The sequence below is a fragment of the Sciurus vulgaris genome (assembly GCF_902686455.1).
Source record: "Sciurus vulgaris genome assembly, chromosome: 3".
In the NCBI taxonomy this organism is placed as follows: Eukaryota; Metazoa; Chordata; class Mammalia; order Rodentia; family Sciuridae; genus Sciurus; species Sciurus vulgaris.
This window is the reverse complement of record NC_136463.1, coordinates 174,292,372-174,311,203: the sequence shown is the minus strand read 5'-3', so window position 1 is coordinate 174,311,203 and position 18,832 is coordinate 174,292,372. Positions and strand designations below refer to the sequence as shown.

Sequence of the window (18,832 nt, the reverse complement as noted above, 5' to 3'; positions counted from 1 at the left end):
AGCAGTAAAAGTACTGTCAAGCATTAAATAATGGAACAAATACATATAAAACTAAATTAGTACGTATTTAGAAGATTTATTCTTACAGAAACTTCAGACTGACTCCAAGCTTAATTTAATTGAATATTTTCATTAATTCTGCTAAAAATAGTTGAAAAAAATGACATTGGAGTCTTAGAACTGACTCATCTTTACTTTGAATACAAGAAAGGTAAGTCCCAAAAAATCATAGGCAATTTTTACACTTTAATATGATCAAATAAATTTTTAAAAAGAGATTTGTACTTTCAAATCTCTTGTTTGTAGAAAAAGCAACAAACTTACGTGGAATTATACTAAAAATTTATTTCTAATAATTCTAAGTTGAAGACCTTAGGGAATAGGGAAAAAAATGTAAAACACCTAAAGGATTAATTTTATGATTTTGCTTCTATAAAATAATGTTATGATCACTCCTAATTTATCAACATTATACATTTAGTACATTTCTCAAGTTTTTGCCATAATCTTACTTGTATATATGTAATAAGCAAAATTAAAACAATTATAATTCCCCAGAATTATAATTTGAAACAAGCAAAATATATGTACCCAATAGTTCTGAATAAAATTTAACTATTTTAAAAAACAAAACAGAATGCCTGTGGGTGATTTTGTATTCTACAACAATAAAATTAAATATGCTTCTAATTTTAAAATTTAATCTTATAAAAAATTAATGCTCTGATTAAAATGGGTTATTACCTTCCTCCCAGTTCTTCAATTTGATTTCACAGCAAACTAATGGTGCTCCCACTCTGCCAGTATTGTAGTCCCACACTAAGACGCAAAGAGGGAAAAGGCATTTCAGAACAGTAGTTAATGAGTTGATTTTTCTAAATTATTAAAAACGAAAAGCTTAGACAGCACCAGAGAATCCCAGAAAGCAAAGCTGCAAACTGATGAACCACAGGCTGTGAGGCAACACAGGTATAGTGTTGGACCCACAAAGCTTTTTGGCAAACTCTGAATTACTAGACACTATTGTGACTTACCACAGCAAAATGTTTTCTCCACGAAAATCATTCAAATATCAGAAATCAAAGACGTATTTATAACATAAACTGATACTGATTAATAACACATTCAGCTTAAAAAGAGAGCAATTAAGGATCCACAAAAGAAACCACATGAATGTATTTATGATTGCTTGCTTATGTCTTGCAAACGATATTTATAAGTTTCAAAACCGTATAAAATATAGAGAACACAACAAAGATACTGAAATATTAAAGAAGTACTCCAAAGTATTTAAGATCTAAGAGAGGCAGAATAGAAGTTCTCAAGATAAAGAGGGGATAAAACTGATCAGTTAAGAGGTTTAGCCTCTATCACTATCTAGAAAATGTAAAGTAGCTTCTTCTAGTAGTGGGAAGCAAAATAACTCTCTTCTATGAAATGCAATTCACCAGTGACCACAGAACAGGTAGAAGAGGCCCTCCTCAACCAGGACATCATGATAAATTCTGGTATTATATTATCTAGACCTGAATCTAATCTCTCTACACTTACAAAGACTCCCATAAACATTTCTCAATCTGTGGAGTCTTAATACACTTACCCAAACAACTAGAAAAAAGACAATCTAATTTTTCTAAAAAGAAGAAATTTAATAACTGCTGTAATAGCTTCTTTTCCAGAATGTTACTTTTTAATATTACATATCCCATTAGTTTAGTATGAAAAATTCTTCTAAATGAATTACTGACTACTAATACTTCTACTATATCCTAAAAACCAATAATAATAATCACAGTATCTGAAATTTACCTCTATTCTGCTACACAAAAGCTTAACCACTCTTCTTTCATATAGCATAGAGAACAAACTCAAACAAACAAACAAAAAACCCTAAAAGTTGTGCCCCAGCCTCCGATGGCATTTCAGAAGACATTTCATGGATGACACTAACCTTCTGTAATTGTTCCGGCCCCGGTTGATTCAGTGAGTCCGTATCCCTGACCAACAGGACAGCAAAAACAGATATTCATGAATCGCTGTGTGGTTGCAGAAAGTGGAGCACCGCCACACAATAAAAGGCGAATATTTCCACCTAGCAAGCCTCGAACTTTGCGGAAAACAAAGCTAAAAAAAATTAATCAGAGAATCACAGGATTTTAAAGCTGAATGGGAAATTTTTAAATCTTTAGACTAATCTCTCCATTTTGTTATATGAGAGTTTAAGATTAAGTTACCTATCCAAATTTAGGAGATGTCACAACTCACTATTAAATCTTATTTTTAGTATCAACCAGATAAAGATGTATGGCTTCCTCTTAAGAAATTTTCAATAAAGTAAAGGAAATCCGTTAGAGCCACAGCAAATTGCCACAGCAATTTGTTATATCAAATGTGTGAAAATATATCACTGTTTACTATGTTAATACTAAACAATCTCGTATCTTTATAAAATTATTAATGGCAAACAAATCTTTTGCCTTAATTAGAATTATATACATATATGAATACAGCAATCTAACTCTTTTTTTTTAAAGTTCAGTAATTCAAGTTCTAAAATATTTGTTGCTTTTTAAAAATCTGGCAAATTATTTCAAATGAATAAAAAAATGCAAACACTTTATTGATATATTTCTGAAAATACACTTTAGAGAGGGTTTACTACACCCCAATTTAAAAAAGGAGAAGGTGGAGTCAGGGAAGTAGCTCAGTAGTAGAGTGTTTGCCTAGCATGAGCTATTAATACCAAGGGTTCCATCCCTAGCTATGCACAGGATGGGGGTGAGGGATACAGAAAAAGATAAGACTAAGTGGCAATCCATTTAAAAAAGAAAAGTTAGATGAACAGACTTTCCATAGCAACTTCTGTATCTCTCTAAAGATAGGTAATTAAAGTAAGGCAGGAAAAAAAACCTTACAGAATTTTAAATAATGTGAAGCACCTAAAAACTGTATTTATATTCCTATAAAAATATTTTGAACCTAACAGTTTCACTTTCTAATTTCTAACTATTTGATAAGAAAACCATATATCTACTGAATAGAAGTGAGAGTTAAAACTGGTCATTTAAAATTTTAAACAAAATATTAATTATACTTAGTTGTCATTTTATATTCATATTGAATTAAATATTAAAACAAAGATAATAAAGTATGTCATAAAATTTAAGCATAATATTCAATACAACAAAAATCATACGTGAAAATTTCAAATTCTTATGCAGGTGGATTTTTCAAGAGTTCTTTGACTTTTAAAAATAGATTTATTTCTCACAACTATCACATTAATAACCCTTCACTTACCTGTCACAAAGTGGAGTACTATGCCCTTTGGAAATCTGTTCCATTTTGTAATTATAGGCCAGGATAAACAGATTCCGTTGGAAACTGCTCATTTCATTTACTTTATTCATGACATTTTTGTAGATCCGATCCATGATTTCCTACAAGTATGAGTTAATAATCATATCACAGCTGCCTTATATATTTAAATAACAACCAACTGATATTTCTATCAATATTAAGATATTTTTAAAGACATATTCTATCAGGACCGAATTTTTAAAGAGTCACAATTAGCTTAAAAGTGAGATTTGTGCTGCCCGTGGACGCTGCCGAGAAAGCATCATTAAAGTCTCTGTTCCTGCTGCCGTCATGTCTAAATCAGAGTCCCCTAAAGAGCCCAAACAGCTGCGGAAGCTATTCATCAGAGGGCTGAGCTTTGAAACAACTGATGAAGCCATTTTGAGCAATAGGGAACACTCACGGACTGTGTGGTAATGACAGACCCAAACACCAAGCGCTCCAGGGGCTTTGGGTTTGTCACTTATGTCACTGTGGAGGAAGTGGATACAGCCATGAATGCAAGACCTCACAAGGTGGACGGAAGAGTTGTGGAACCAGAGAGAGCTGTCTCAAGAGAAGATTCTCAAAGACCAGGGGCCCACTTAACTGCGAAAAAGATCTTTGTTGGTGGCATTAAAGAAGACACTGAAGAACATCATCTATGAGATTATTTTGAACACTATGGGAAAATCGAAGTTATTGAAATCATGACTGACAGAGGCAGTGGAAAGAAGAGGGGCTTTGCTTTCGTAACTTTTGACGACCATGACTCTGTGGATAAGATTGTCATTCAGAAATACTGTCCTGTGAATGGCCACAAATATGAAGTGAGGAAAGCCCTGTCAAAGCAAGAGATGGCTAGTGCTTCATCTAGTCAAAGAGGTCGAAGTGCTTCTGGAAATTTTGGTGGTGGTCGTGGAGGTGCTCTTGGTGGAAATGACAGTTTTGATCGTGGAGGAAACTTCAGTGGTCATGGTGGCCTCGGTGGCAGCCATGGTGGTGGTGGACATGGTGGCAGCAGGGATGGCTACAATGGATTTGGTAATGATGGAAGCAATTTTGGAGGTGGAGGAAGCTACAATAATTTTGGCAATTACAACAATCAGTCATCAAATTTTGGACCCATGAAGGATGGAAACTTTGGAGGCAGAAGCTCTGGACCTTACGGTGGTGGAGGCCAATACTTTGCCAAACCACGAAACCAAGGTGGCTATGCCAGTTCCAGCAGCAGCAGTAGCTATGGCAGTGGCAGAAGGTTTTAATACTGTCAGGAAACAAAGCTTAGCAGGAGAGGAGAACCAGAGAAGTGACAGGGAAGCTACAGGTCACAACAGATTTGTGAACTCAGCCAAGCACAGTGGTGGCAGGGCCTAGCTGTGACAAAGAAGACATGGTTTAGACAATACTCATGTATGGGCAAAAGAACTCGAGGACTGTATTTGTGACTAATTGTATAACAGGTTATTTTAGTTTCTGTTCTGTAGAAAGTGTAAAGCATTCCAACAAAGACTCTAAAGATAGGTAATTAAAGTAAGGCAGGAAAAAAACTTACAAAATTTTAAATAATGTGAAGCACCTAAAAACTTTTTTTTTTTGCACCCATGCTATGATTGCTAAATGTAATAGTCTGATCATGACGCTGAACAAATGTGTCTTTTTCTAAAAAAAAAAAAAAGTGAGATTTGTGCAAATAATTTTTAATAGAACTATATCTAGATATACATATGAATAATAATAAAAAAATGCCTTAAGGCAAGAATATACCATTAGCGATTGCTTATATTGCTTTGCTTGTTTATCTTATTTATTCTTAACTAAAAACTAAATTTACAAAATAAATGAACAACTATTTGAAATGTTTTTAAAAATCTCCTAAACTTATCACATAAATATATAGACATACCACCTATTTCACTCACAAAAGGACCATAGCATTTTTTATTTTATTCTTCTGTTTTGTTTGGTTTTGGTTTTTAGTTTATGCTGCACCCATGAAATTTTCTTGTCTGAATTGCATTTTGTTTTAATGACAAAAAAATTTGTTTTCCTTTACAATTTTAAGTCATATTAACTTCAAAGTGAACTAAGAATTTAAAGCAGGACACTACTTAGGAAATTATAATTATACTTAACGCAAATTCCAAAACTTCTGCCCATTTACATTTGATTTTGGAATAACTACATAATACTACTTGGTCTGAGCATCCAAGTACCCAACACTTTTTTAAAAGCAAACTCAGAAAACTACAGGAAGCCCACATGAGGAATAGACAAAAAACTGTTGCTGTCCAATATGTATGATCTTATTTCCCAGATCCTCTCCACTCTCATTATAATTGGATACTTGGTGCTTCTCAGGTAATTCGCAAAGTTGGAATAGTGACGCTGTCACTCTTTATTGGTGACTTGGTCAGGCTTTCTGAGGACTCAGGAAGTAATTATACAATTTGTGTAGATAAAAGTGGCCTCAGGCTGGGACTGGGGCTCAGTGGTAGAGTGCTTGCCTGGATTGTGTGAGGCACTAGGTTTGATCCTCAGCCCCACATAAAAATAAATAAATAAAATAAGGTATCTCGTCCATCTACAACAACAACAAAAAAAGCGTCCTCATACCCTTCCCCTCCTATCTCCTGTTGTGCTTTAGGTTTCTACTAATCAGCAAATGGATATCACAAAAATGATTGTAACAAGAAGCTATTTAGGGAAAGTAACTGATTATATCGATGGAAGCTGAAACTAAATTGAGTATTTGGTTGATAAATTAAAGCAAGTATAAGTGTTGTCAGATTTACTTAAGGCAATATTGATATTTGGTGTGGAACAAATCCTACATAAGCTGCCTTGTCAAGTGCAGTTGCTGATGGTTCTTTAGTACTTGATATTAAATAATGGTCAATTCTTACCGGGACAGCTGCCATCAGAGTTGGTTTCAACATGGATGTATCCCCTTTGCTTCCTTTTTTTATTTTTGAAGACTATAAAATAGAAAGAAAAAGTGATCCTTATTTTGAAAACTCAATGGAATTCTTAGATTAAAAATGCCTATTGTAAATTTATCATTTTAGTGTACTTATATTCTAAAAAGCAATTAAAAAGAGCCTATTTTTTAAATGATTGTTGTTCTTCAAATACATTGTCATATTCACAGGGGAAAAAAAGTGCTAAAAATTAATTATTTTAGGTAAGTATTTCAAGTTACAAAGTTACCTGATCTGCTAAAGTCTGTGGTGAAGAGTAGCCAATGCGGCAACCGTGAGAAAGACAAACAAGCTCAGCGCTTAATTCTAAAACATGGGCCAGGGGCAAATATCCAATGTATACATCATCCTCTCTGAAAGAAAAGAGATGTAAAAAGCAAAGGTCAGGTGCACTTTCCCTGCCACAGGAGGCACATGGAAGGGTCATAGGCTATTAATTTGAGCTCCCTGCTGTTGGAGGGAGAAAAACACTGAGACAGATACTGAGAATATTAGGAAAAAGAACTACAGTCCAGTCTAACACTGAGCGGGTAGGCTCCCTGGGCAGTACCTGTTTCCACTCCTACTTGAAGGCACACACTGAGTGCTATAGAAACAAAGTGATAAGGCAAACAAACAGAGGACTGAAGGACAGAAGAAATCATCCAAGGAGGAAACGAAGTCTTCAGTGGGTTACCAACCAGAACGGAAATAGATTTCACAGGTGTCTTCCAGAAATTTTACAGAAAACATGACTGCTCTGGGAGCTAGATACAATTAAGAATAATAAATTTTATCTTAACATGTTAAAAAAATTTATGTACCTACATGTACATTTTTCAAGAACTACCCCCACCACTAAAATACAAAGGGCAACTGAGGCAAAATCATAAAGAAAACTGTGGCTCTAAGTTTTTTCCTGGGGAGTACACATTTAAAGAAAAATTTCTCTCCATCCCCAAGTTCAATCCCACAGTAATTTCATGTGTATATGTATAATTTTTATACATAATGGCATCAAAAATATCCAACCTGAGCTGAGGTTGTGGCTCAGTGGTAGAGCACTTGCCTAGCACATGTGAAGCACTGGGTTCAATTCTCAGCACTGCATATAAATAAATAAATAAATAAATAAATAAATAAATAAATAAATAAATAAATAAATAAATAAATAAAATAAAGGTCCATCGACAACTAAAAACATTTAAAAAGAAATATCCAACCACTGCACCAGATCACTCACTATACTAGTGGTGTCATCTCTGGGGATGGTTCCTTTACAATCCCTCAAACTTCATCCAGTTTCCTCATCAGTCTCTTCCCACTTCATGAGACCCTACCCTACTGCCACTAGAGTCCGTCTTAAAAACATAAATCAGCGACTATAAATATAGAAGTTGAATAAGTATTTCCTGGATAGATTATCTATTCATCTAAATTGTATTTAGGTATAAAAATGACAACACATGTAAGGCAACAATATGGACTGATTAAAATAATTTAAATTAGGGGGTTTGCAATTGTAAAACAGAAAAAATTTGCACTTTTAAAAAACCTACACTGAGTGAGGAGGATCGCGAGTTCACAGTCAACCTCAGCAATAGTGAGGCACCAAGCAACTCAGTGAGACCCTATCTCTAAATAAAATACAAAATAGAGCTAGGGTGGGATGTGGCTCAGTGATTGAGTGTCCCTGAGTTCAATCCCTGGTAACCGCCCCCTGCAAAATCTACAAATTACATTTCGAACTTCATACATGTAACTGTTTTGTACTTGATGTTAATAAACTTTTTTTTAAAGGAAATGCCTCTATGACTAGACTAAAGAAGTACTTTAGCAACATACTAAAATGATACAAATGTTGTAACAACAGGTATGAATACTTAACTATTCAGTGTTATTATTTCACTATGACATACCCCAGTTTTGGAATCCTTTTCGTCATTCCAGTTATACCAGCAATGATGTTGCTGTGGGAAATCATGACTCCTTTTGGAAGTCCTGTGGATCCACTGGTATACATGATTACTGCAATATCTGAGGGCAGTGGTTTACTATGAGGTTTGTTTTCTGTGTAGAAGAAGAAAAAAAAATGCACACTTCTAAGAAGTTCAGCTACATCACCATTTTTTTTCATAATCATTTTATTTGTTAACACAATTACTCATACAGTAGACAAACATATAAAGGACATATGTTCTATTAGGACAGACAGGTTAAATTCATAAAGAAAAGTAATGACAAGGTAAGAAAATGACAGTAGATGCTATTTAGATGGAAAAGTCAGAAAAAAGCCTCTCTGTAGTTATTTAGCAAAGACCTGAATAAAATGAGAAAAAGAGCCATAAAAACCCTGGAATTGGGAAGGGTATTCCAAGTAGAGGTAAATAAGCAATACAAAGGCCCTCAGGTAGAAATACGCTTGGCATATGTATGGAATGGATCGAGCAAGAGGAAGAGTGGTGGAAATGGTGGTGAAGGAGCAGCTAGGACTCCACAGGCCTCAGAGGCCAGGCCGAGGACTTTGGATTTCACTCTGGAACAGAAAGCAGAGTGTTTTGAACACAGCATGTCATCAATTGACAAGGATGACTATGGCTGCCATGTGGCTAACTTTAGAAAAAGCAGAAAGGAATTGAGACAAAAAGTTATTCTAATAATTCAACTAAGAAACAGAAAGGGCCTGGTAGGGTATCTGGATGTTTGCTAAAAAATGTCCTCTGCTTCACAGTGGTGAAATTCTCTTGGTCACCCTCAATAACACCCTAACATACAGACTTCAAGGAAAACCACTCTATGAACATGTTCCCAAGAGAATGAGCCCCTCTGTCTCACCAGTCTCTACTTCTAGGTCTGCCATTCACTTCTTCAACTCACAGCACGATTCTCTGCCATCAGGACGTCAAGGACACTGCTCTTTCTAAGACAACATTTGATAACTGATTGTCCTTGTCTCCAAACAGTATTTCAACTAATTCATCACTAAGTTTCCACTACAGGGGAAATAGTCCCAGCAGCCCAAGAGATTTTGCAAACTCTCAAAACACTGTGTACTCTAATAACTTTGTTTGATGCTTCTTTGGCAGTCCTAACTTCTAGACTTACCATTCTTAATTGTGCTTATCCCTGGAGGATAAAGCTGTCCCCTCTAGAAAGGCAGAGCTGGAGCAGACAGTAAAAGGAGGCTCCAGGTTAGTCCTCTGTTAACACTTAACAGTGATGCACACAGGCACAGGCAGTGGCATCATTTTATAAAACTAACTTTATACAAAACTATCAGAAAAAGGAAAGAAGAACAATGAATGATGTAAGAGAAAAAGTTTTAAATTCATTTCAAATAAATACTACTTTTAGAATATCAATAAACTAACGTTAGTGTTTTCCTTAAACTTTTCTCTTCAAAGGCTGGATGAAAGTATTTCTAGAAGAGCCCACCTTCCCCAGCTGTGCCTAGACAAATGTGATATTTGATCTAACTTGAGGATCATAACTTTGGAGGAATTCTGGAGAACATGGTGACTGGAGACTGCACATAAGGAAAGAGAGAAATATGACATACCCATGCTGCCCTTTGCTCCAAGAGCCTGCACTGCAGCCATGGTGTGCACAATGACACCCTTGGGGAACTCGGACCAGGTCGGTGGCTTCCCATCAACAGTGATGATGTGCCGCAGGCGTGGGATCAAAGAAACTATATCCTGGAAAAACACATTTACCACATTCCTTACTCTTCAAAGAGTTTAGCAAATAGTTCAGGACCCAATAAAAGTAGTTCACTATATTCAGTGACTTATTCATTTTTTGCCTCAAAAAAAGCAAGAGGGATGGGTGCACGAGCTAAAGACCACTTTTTTAGATGAACAAATACTGGTCTAACTCGCTATTGTATAGTACTAGATTTACAGTGTGCACCCTGTTCTTGGGTCAAATCCGAATCGACAAAGTTATTGCCTCAAAAAATAGTCATGTAAACATAGGCTGAAGTACAAGCAAAATCAGAAAGGGGAAGGGGAAGAGTGCAGGGTGGGGGTGTTGCAGGGAAAAGGAGCGAGGGGGATTTCACTTGTACATTTATTTTAAAAAGAATATCCCAGATACTATTGTTTTTAGAGGGAGCAAATAAGAAACTGAAGAAACCCTTTTCCTATATTTTATTAAGAATTTCCCTTGTTAGCATTTAAAATATCCTGAAAATCATTATCCAGTGATTTAAACTCAGTAAATTACTGCTTTAAAATACAGACCTTCAAAATAACAAATTTAAAACAGACTAGAAAATAGAAGTATAATAAAAGAAAAAGCTGTAACCTCTTCAATTTAGACATAGGCATATTAGCAATTTGTTAACTGTAGTCTATCTGAATATATATGAAATCTAATTTTTCTGTTCCAAAAGAAAGAATAAAGTGTGATATTCCTAAAAGCTGGCAAAAACATTAAAGATATAAAAGATCATGAAAGAAAGTATTAAGTTATCAATAAGGTTCACCACAGTAAAAATTCTGAAGTATCAGATAGTTATAAATCAACTACAGTCTTCACCTTCAACTTTGTTTGTAGGAGCTCTTTACTAGTGATAATATTGGTCACCTCTGTTTCATTTAATCCATGAACAATGGCTGGACCTCCTAGGGTAGCATATAATGTAACAACTACAAGGAAAAGAAAGAGAAGTAAGATATTCAAACACCTCATTAACTACCAAACGCAAATAACACCCCTGAAGTGGATGTGAATCACAAAGCAGCTTTCTGAACACTAGATTGTTAAATAAATAAGTCTATGAGAAATGGTGTTATGTTTCTTAAAATTATTTTGATGTATTAATCAATGTTTAAATTATTATTGTTTCACCTACAGATGTTACAATAACATGATTTTTTTACTTTTTTCTGCCTAACTGAAAAAAAATGAGACATAAAATGACTTTGAAGAAAATTATTTCAAAGCTTCTTAAAAGAAACAGTGTAAACCCAAAACTGTGAAAACAAAAAGGTGACACTTAAAGAAAAACTGGAGAATTTTACAGCAAGAAATCAGGTGAAAAGTGTCTGCTGTTTCATCTAAAAGACAAAGTGACGCCACATTTCGGCACATTTCAGGGCCATCTCGCAGACTGCATCGTCACAGCTGCCACTAAAATAACCACAACTTTAAAACTACGGATCATGCAAATGAGCACCCAGGAGTCCCCAGTTTCAGCGTGGACATGTTTTCGAGATCAGCTGTTGCTACTGACAGAAGTGGCATTTACAAAATGCCAGGAACACCAAAGGGGACTCCTCAGGGATGGCAGCAGAGCCATAACCCCTGGGTGTAGGTGTAGTTCCCTGACCCAGAAAGTCTCCTTTCAACAGGTTCAAGTAGGGCTGGGAATGTGCCTCAGCTGCAAGAGCATCTGCCGGGCATGGATAAGGCCCGGCAAAACGCAAGCGCGCGCACACACACACACACACACACACACACACACACACACACACAAAGGTTCAAGCCCCCTCACTACATTTGGCTGGTACGATTTATTCCACAATTTGATTCCTCTTCCAAGAGACCAAAAATTCCAAATCCTGACAAGAGTTCTCCACTGATTAGCTACAAGAATTTTAACCTCTTAAGGGTGGAACATTATTTTAAACAGTATCACCCTTCCCCCAAATTACAGAAGTTCACTCTTTCAGAAGTTAAGAAAGCCTACTTACGCTGAAAATTATACATAAAACATGCTTGTGCAGCAATCATCCACTCGGCCCTGGTTTCACAAAAGATGGCGATGTTGGTCTTTGCTTTCTGACCTAACATCTGTAATCCATTTCCAAAATTAAAGGCTCGGACAAAGACATCTTCATACGACAGCCAATTATAATTTCCCAGAATAACCTAATAAACATAAAAAAGATACAAATAGCTTTTAATATAAACAAATTATTATTTACAGAAAGAAGTCAGAATGTTCCAAATTTAATAACCAGTTACATCTGCGTAAGATATTTTACCCAATAAAAAGCTAGAATTGAGTTTCAAGTGAAAAATCTATTTTAAAAATCAGCTATTTTGTAATATCTTCTAGATCAACTGAAATGCTATCCTAAGTCTTTAAACTGTGACAGAATTTGGGCTTTTTTTTTTTAATTTGGGGAGAGATACTTTTTTAAAAAAGGCATTTTTTTTAGTTGTAGATGAACACAATACCTTTATTTTATTTATTTATGTTTATGTGGTGCTGAGATTCAAGCTCAGTGCCTCACACATGCTAGGCAAGCACTCTACCACTAAGCCACAACCCCAGTCCTGGGAAGGACTTTTTATTTTCAAAAATATCCTGTTTGATGGAATCTTGTAGGTCAATATCTTGGCCCTCTACTAAAAATTCACGTGCAGATTTCCTTTACTTAAATGATTTAGTTGTTAATTTAATATCTAACCTGGAACTAAGTACTGATGCCAAATTTTACTTTCCTTCTACTTAGGAATGTCTGTATTTCAATACCAAATAGTACAACATGACCCATAAATAGAAACTGGCCCTACTCCCCAAAGTAACAGAAATGTTCATGGCCGTTCAATTTGAATTGCCACATCCAAAATAAGTAAGTCTTGGTTCTAGCCTTATAGCATGAGTGCAGGTAACACTACGTTTGAGTTAGTAATAATGTTATTTTAAAGCTAGTTAACACATTTTGTCTCTAGGAATTTTCTTTAACTTAGACAAGACCAAAAATTCCTCTTTACGTGTAAAGACTGGATAAAAAAACAGACTGTGTACAAGCTCATAGATAGTTCCCAAACACAGCTGTTATTAATATATAACATCTTTAAAAAAATCTGACCATATTCATTTTTTAAAATGCAAACAATATTCAAGGAATTTTCAGACAAGGTGGGATAAAAACCAAAATAAAAAAAGGACAAATGCTGCCCTCTAGTGTCTGATTCAATGATAGCGCTACTAAATAAAATTTTTATTTTGATGAATAAAGCAACTGTACTTAAGATGGTACTTGCTTAACTGTAGTGGTGCCAAACTCTCGCCTTGCTTTGCACTGCTATGAAATGCTCAGTACAGGGAGCTCCAATGACCTCAAAAGGAGCTCTGCAGATGTGAGAAGACAGTTGAGAATTGGGCCCAAAATGTGCAAAAACTGGTTAATTATTAAGAATTGTATAATCCAAAATATAAGACTGGGTGACTTTCCAGATTCTAGAATCTAAATGACAGGCTTCTTAAATTTCAAAGAATGTGCATGGTCTGAAAAGGCATTAGATATATAATCCAAATATGTAAACTCCTGTGATTTCACCATGTGGCAAAGAAATCATATCAAATTTAATTCAAGGGTTTCCTCATACATAAAACATGTTAAAATCTTTGAAGATTTTAATATAAACGTAATTCTTTAAACCACTGAGTCATCTAGTAATTATATTTCTCATAAAGATTACATTAAGATGACAATATTCACTCCTTAATTTTATCTGATTTGCTCTATAAATTTTCTAATCCTAACTTTGTCCTGTTGTCCCTCTGGTTAGCTCAACCAGAGATTAAACTCGTTAATTTATTCTGCCTTTATTTTTAAATACTGCTGCAGAAAAACACAGCACCTTATTAAATACAGCACATAGATCTCAGCAGCTCACAACTTTATTATTCTACCCTAGTATATTCATTTTCTCCCCCTCTGAAACAGCTTTGAAACCTTCTCTACTTAAACATCCTCCCTTCCTCTCTACTTCCATGTGATCACCCTGTCTCACACTTCACTAAACAATTAGAAATTAAACAAACTCCCTAAGCTTCTTACCATCAAATTTAATAACCTACACTGATCTGTACTCACACTCTAGTCCACATGGTTGAGTGTCCCTAAAAAAGTCAGACTCTCTAACTTTATTTCAAAGGCTTCAGAATTTTCATCTCTAGTTCAGGCCCCTAACTTGGATACCCAACTTTTTTTTAACGTGATTGCTTAAGTAGACCATCTAACAGTCCCACCAAATTCAGCAAGTTCTGAAAAAGAAAATTCTCATTTATTGTCCTTTTTTCTCTTGGTCATTCCACTGTCAGTAATGTACCATTCCCTTGACTACTCAACACAAAAATCTGTGAGGTGCTTTCCATGACATTTATCTTCACAACTCATTTCTAAATCCATCTACAAATTATATCAACTATCTACAAAATATGCCCAGAATCTAGTCATTTCTTTCTACCTCCATTCCTTTCATCCTGGTCCATCTTTCCCCTGAACTCTTACCAAATTGGTCAAACTGCTTTCATTCTTATTCCCCTACAACTCATTTAAATGAGGTCACTCCCCTATTTAACATTCTGCAGGGCTTCCCTTTCCAGCAGCACTAGAGAACAAACCAAACCCCTTATCCTGGCCTACCAAGCCCTGTGGGATTCAGAAGCTACATATCTCTCTGTATTCCTCTCAAATCCTCTTCCCTGACTAATTTCCTATAAATTCACTTCATCTATTCTTCAGACGGCAAGGCTAGGTTAAGACAGGTCATGTGAGACACAGAATCTAAGGACCTCTCTCAGGATCCAAATGCCTTCTTAATTTCACACCCCAAAGACAGACCACATTCAACTGAGCTATTCCTGCCTCAGAGCCGCTACTCCAACTCCACCCACTACAAAGAACGTCCTTTACCCACGTCTTTGAGAAGTTGGTTCTCTCTTGCTATCAGGCCACGCTGAACCATCACATACCCAGAAGGGACAGTTTTCCTTGATCACCGATCCTCTTTTATTTCTTCACAGGAGATTACATTTCTGTTAACTTATTTACTGTCTCTTGTCCTTCCATGCAAATGTTAAGATCCAGAGAAGAGTAACCACAGTGACTTGTTCATTATTGTTAGAGGCATTCAGCAATTATTTGATAAACACGGAATGGGTGGTATAATTAAGTACAATTTCATTTTGAGCCTGAGGAAGTCTTCTTGTCTGTCTCCCCTCTGGCTGGCTGCCTCACTTTTTAAGACTAGTTTTAAAAAAAAAAAAAAAGGCATGCCCATCTGAACATTTAACTACTATAGTTCGGTTGTGATCAACAATCACATACATTCTTGGCCTGCCACCTCTTAAATATTCTTACCTGTGCCCCAATACATGACATAAATAGGTTGAACTTTCCTCACAGCATAGTTATCTGAATGAATGACAAGGGAATCTTTGAGCAATTTTGTTATCAAAACTTAGGGAAGAGATTAAGGTGACTTCAGAGATCACTCTCATCTCTTACACTTATCTATATTTTTGTTCTATGAAAGGTATAACATACACATTTATAATATTAAAGGTATTATTGCAACTATAACCGCATGAAATACAGAAACTCGGTAATTTAGTTTGTTCAGGAACCTATAGACATAGATGCTCTGACCATGGTCACTTACTTTAAAAGAAAACCATAAAAATAAAATGGTGACAACATACAGAACATAGTGTAAGATGAATGTACACAAATATATAACCATTCAGGACTCAGAAGGATGAAAATGTCTAATGAGGATCACCTTTTCACACAGCTGAGACAAACCTCTTTATTAAATACTAGGACTTTTTTTCCTTTCATAATTTGTAAAATAACCATTTGAAAATTATACATTTTTCTGTCTTCTTCAAGAAAGTCCATCTAGTTTTTAGCATCTCTGTATTCTAAATAGAAGATCTTGGGTTGAGCTATTTGGTATATAATGTGCCTTTAATAAACAAGATGGCAAGAAAAAGAACAAGTTTGGAAGGGAAAACCAAGAATAGACAGACGTAATACCAAACCACAGATCCCGGCCAAGAGATCCATTACTTTTTATATGAATCATGATATCAATGTTCTAACAACTTGGAAAGTAAATATCACACACATACACATAAAAGGGTAAAAAATAAGACTCTGGAGTAGGAAGCAACACAAAGTAAGGCATTGAGAAAGGAAAAAAAGGATGAGTCAATTTACAAGAACAGAAATAAGTGTTCCTATTTATCTTTTTTGGATCAGTTTAGAAGGAATGTCTGTGAAGTCTTATGTAAACACTATGATTATATAATCCCTCTTATTCTCTGTAATTAATATGTGTTAAATATACAAGAAAAAAATTAAAAATATTTCAGATATTTAGCTCAAAAAATATCTGAACCGAACTTGTGGTGTTTCTGATATGTTCATTCTTTGCAACCCTTTTCTACTATTTCAGGTACACATGCATTTTTAAAGTTGCTCTGAAATTCAATCATTCAAAGTTCTTCATTTCAACAAGACAGAGCTGCTGGGAAGGTGGCAATCAGGTGATACACAGACCCCAGGTGTTTATCTTGCTACAGTTTTATAAAACATATAGAACTTCGAAGGATGAGCTAGCAGTCACGAAAAGGTTCACCAAACCTCAAAACACAGCAGCTTTTGCTCTGTGCCTTTTTTTCTCAGTTTGTGCAAAACAAACCTTTGAAGTTCATTAATTTCAGTGGGCTGGGAATATAGCTCAGTGGTAGGATGCTTGTCTAGCATGCATGAGACCATGGGTTGGATTCCTACCACCAAGATAAAGTAACTATGACAGCTCTAGGATTTTATTCTGTCCTAATTATACTGATACATGAATTAAGAAGTTTCATATTCACCACACAAGGTTTTCTCCTTTTTACATAATCAGGAATCAGTTCACTGCTAGTCACATAAAATACCTAGGCATTTTGTGGGATATTGGAGAAAAATTAAGCTTCCCATAAAAACAAGTCTTTTATTTTACATGCTTAAACTAAGAGGACCCAACCTTTGAATTCAAATGACATATGAAGTGAAAAGACAAAAATGAATATATTTTAGATATGTGAAGCACAAGGTAGGCAGAAGAATAGAAAAGTCAGCACCTACAAACGTAGTGCTTTCAGTACCTTTTTATAACTATCGGATCCCACAAAGACAGATTCAAGCATCAAATATAACTAAATATAACAAAAGCATGTTTCACTAGATAAAATGTTCACAAATTATAATCTAGAGGTTAGAGAACAATAATCAAGTACGCTTAACTACATGACCTCAATTTTCAAAAACATTCTAATAACTAAATCTTAAGTAGAAAAATATTCAAGTTTTTCCAAGTCAGCAAAAAAAATAGGAAATATGCCTTAAAAAGCAAGGTGACTATATAACTTTATTCAGTTATCAGGGTACTATTAATGTCAGAACAACAGGCATAAATTGTGACCGTTCCAGACAAAACAAGATATAAGGTCACTCCAAAAATCAGGAAATATACAGATTATGCTGATGAATGAAAATGTTTTTAGTTTCTAGGAATTACTGACATCAACTTGCTTGCCATTTCCTTTATATTAAGAGGAAAATAACAGAATTTAGACAGCAAAATTAATAAGCTATTAAAAGGTTAAAAAACACTCCCCTCCCTTGGCTTTATTTCCAGTAACAAAAAGAACTCTTATTTTTTCTACCTGTAACCCAATGAAATTATTAAGTACTACTGATTATCATATTGTCCCTAAAGCCCTTCACATAAATTCGCAATAGTAACAGTGCTAAAGACGCAATGGTCCCAAGTACATTATGCATGCACAAAATACACACACACTCAAACCCCTGAGAACTCGGCAAGGAGTATAACTGAAAGGCCTGGGTAGTCTAGTCTTAGCTACAATACTGGTAGCTATGAGTCCTTGGGTAAATTACCTAACCCATCTCTGCCCTCAATGCTATAATTTGCAGATAGTAATATTAACTCTTAGGTTATTTAAAGTCTTAAAAGTTGATCAATAAAAAGCCGTGAAACAGTCTGGCAGGCTGGGGTATAGCTCAGCTGGTAGAGTGCTTGCCTCATATGCACAAGGCCCTGGGTTCAGTCCCCAGTACCACCAAAAAAAAAAAAAAAAAAACCCACAGTTTGGCTCATAAAAAATAATAATAAATGTGATGATCATCACCTCCATATTAAAGACAAAGGAATTGAGGCAAATTTGTTAAATAATTTTTCCAAAGTCACATGGTGAATAAGAGGCAAAGAAGATTCAAACCTATAGTCTGTGTCTGGAGTCCAGCACCACCCCCCATCCCCACCTGTTTTGTTTGTTTGTTTGTTTGTTTGTTTTTGCAGTACTGGGGATGGAACTCAGGGCCTTGCACTGCTGAGGCAAGCACTCTACCAGCTGAGCTATCTCCCCAGCCCTTGTTTGTTTGTTTTTAATTTTGCAGGGTCTTGCTAAGCTGCCAAGGTCAGCTTCGAACTTTCAATCTTCCTGTCTCAGTTTCCTGAATTGCTGGGATCACAGGCAGGATTCCTGGCTCTTAACAACTACGTTTCTCTAATTCTGGGGACAGCTTGTTCTGTTTCAAATCAATAATGGCAGGTTCCTCTATGGTTGTAAAAAGATATTTTTAAAAGTCATGCAATTGCCATAATCAAAGTATTAAGACATTATGCACCCACAACAACCCATATGAAAACCAGAGACAGAAGGTCCACACCCAAAACCTGGAGGCATCTCAAGCACCCAATACTTCTGGAAA

The 18,832-nt window shown here is 35.5% G+C and overlaps 1 protein-coding gene and 1 pseudogene across 4 annotated transcripts in view; one reads left to right on the top strand and one right to left on the bottom strand.

Annotated features, from left to right (window-relative positions):
• The window catches only part of ACSL3 (acyl-CoA synthetase long chain family member 3), an 84,484-nt gene that overhangs the window by 13,875 nt on the left and 51,777 nt on the right, over positions 1 to 18,832 (bottom strand). For all 3 annotated transcript variants that reach the window (XM_079135136.1, XM_079135134.1, XM_079135135.1), the window contains 9 exons: positions 11,999 to 12,176; positions 10,842 to 10,951; positions 9,859 to 9,997; positions 8,219 to 8,369; positions 6,550 to 6,673; positions 6,246 to 6,317; positions 3,301 to 3,440; positions 1,952 to 2,124; positions 745 to 819 (listed from right to left, as the gene is read on the bottom strand). In XM_079135136.1, coding sequence (XP_078991262.1) covers positions 745 to 819; positions 1,952 to 2,124; positions 3,301 to 3,440; positions 6,246 to 6,317; positions 6,550 to 6,673; positions 8,219 to 8,369; positions 9,859 to 9,997; positions 10,842 to 10,951; positions 11,999 to 12,176 — 1,162 coding nt within the window. The remainder of the gene's footprint in view (positions 1 to 744; positions 820 to 1,951; positions 2,125 to 3,300; positions 3,441 to 6,245; positions 6,318 to 6,549; positions 6,674 to 8,218; positions 8,370 to 9,858; positions 9,998 to 10,841; positions 10,952 to 11,998; positions 12,177 to 18,832) is intronic.
• Positions 3,448 to 4,831, top strand: LOC306658324 (heterogeneous nuclear ribonucleoprotein A1-like; annotated as a pseudogene). The gene has a single exon. The product of its transcript is annotated as a heterogeneous nuclear ribonucleoprotein A1-like (transcript).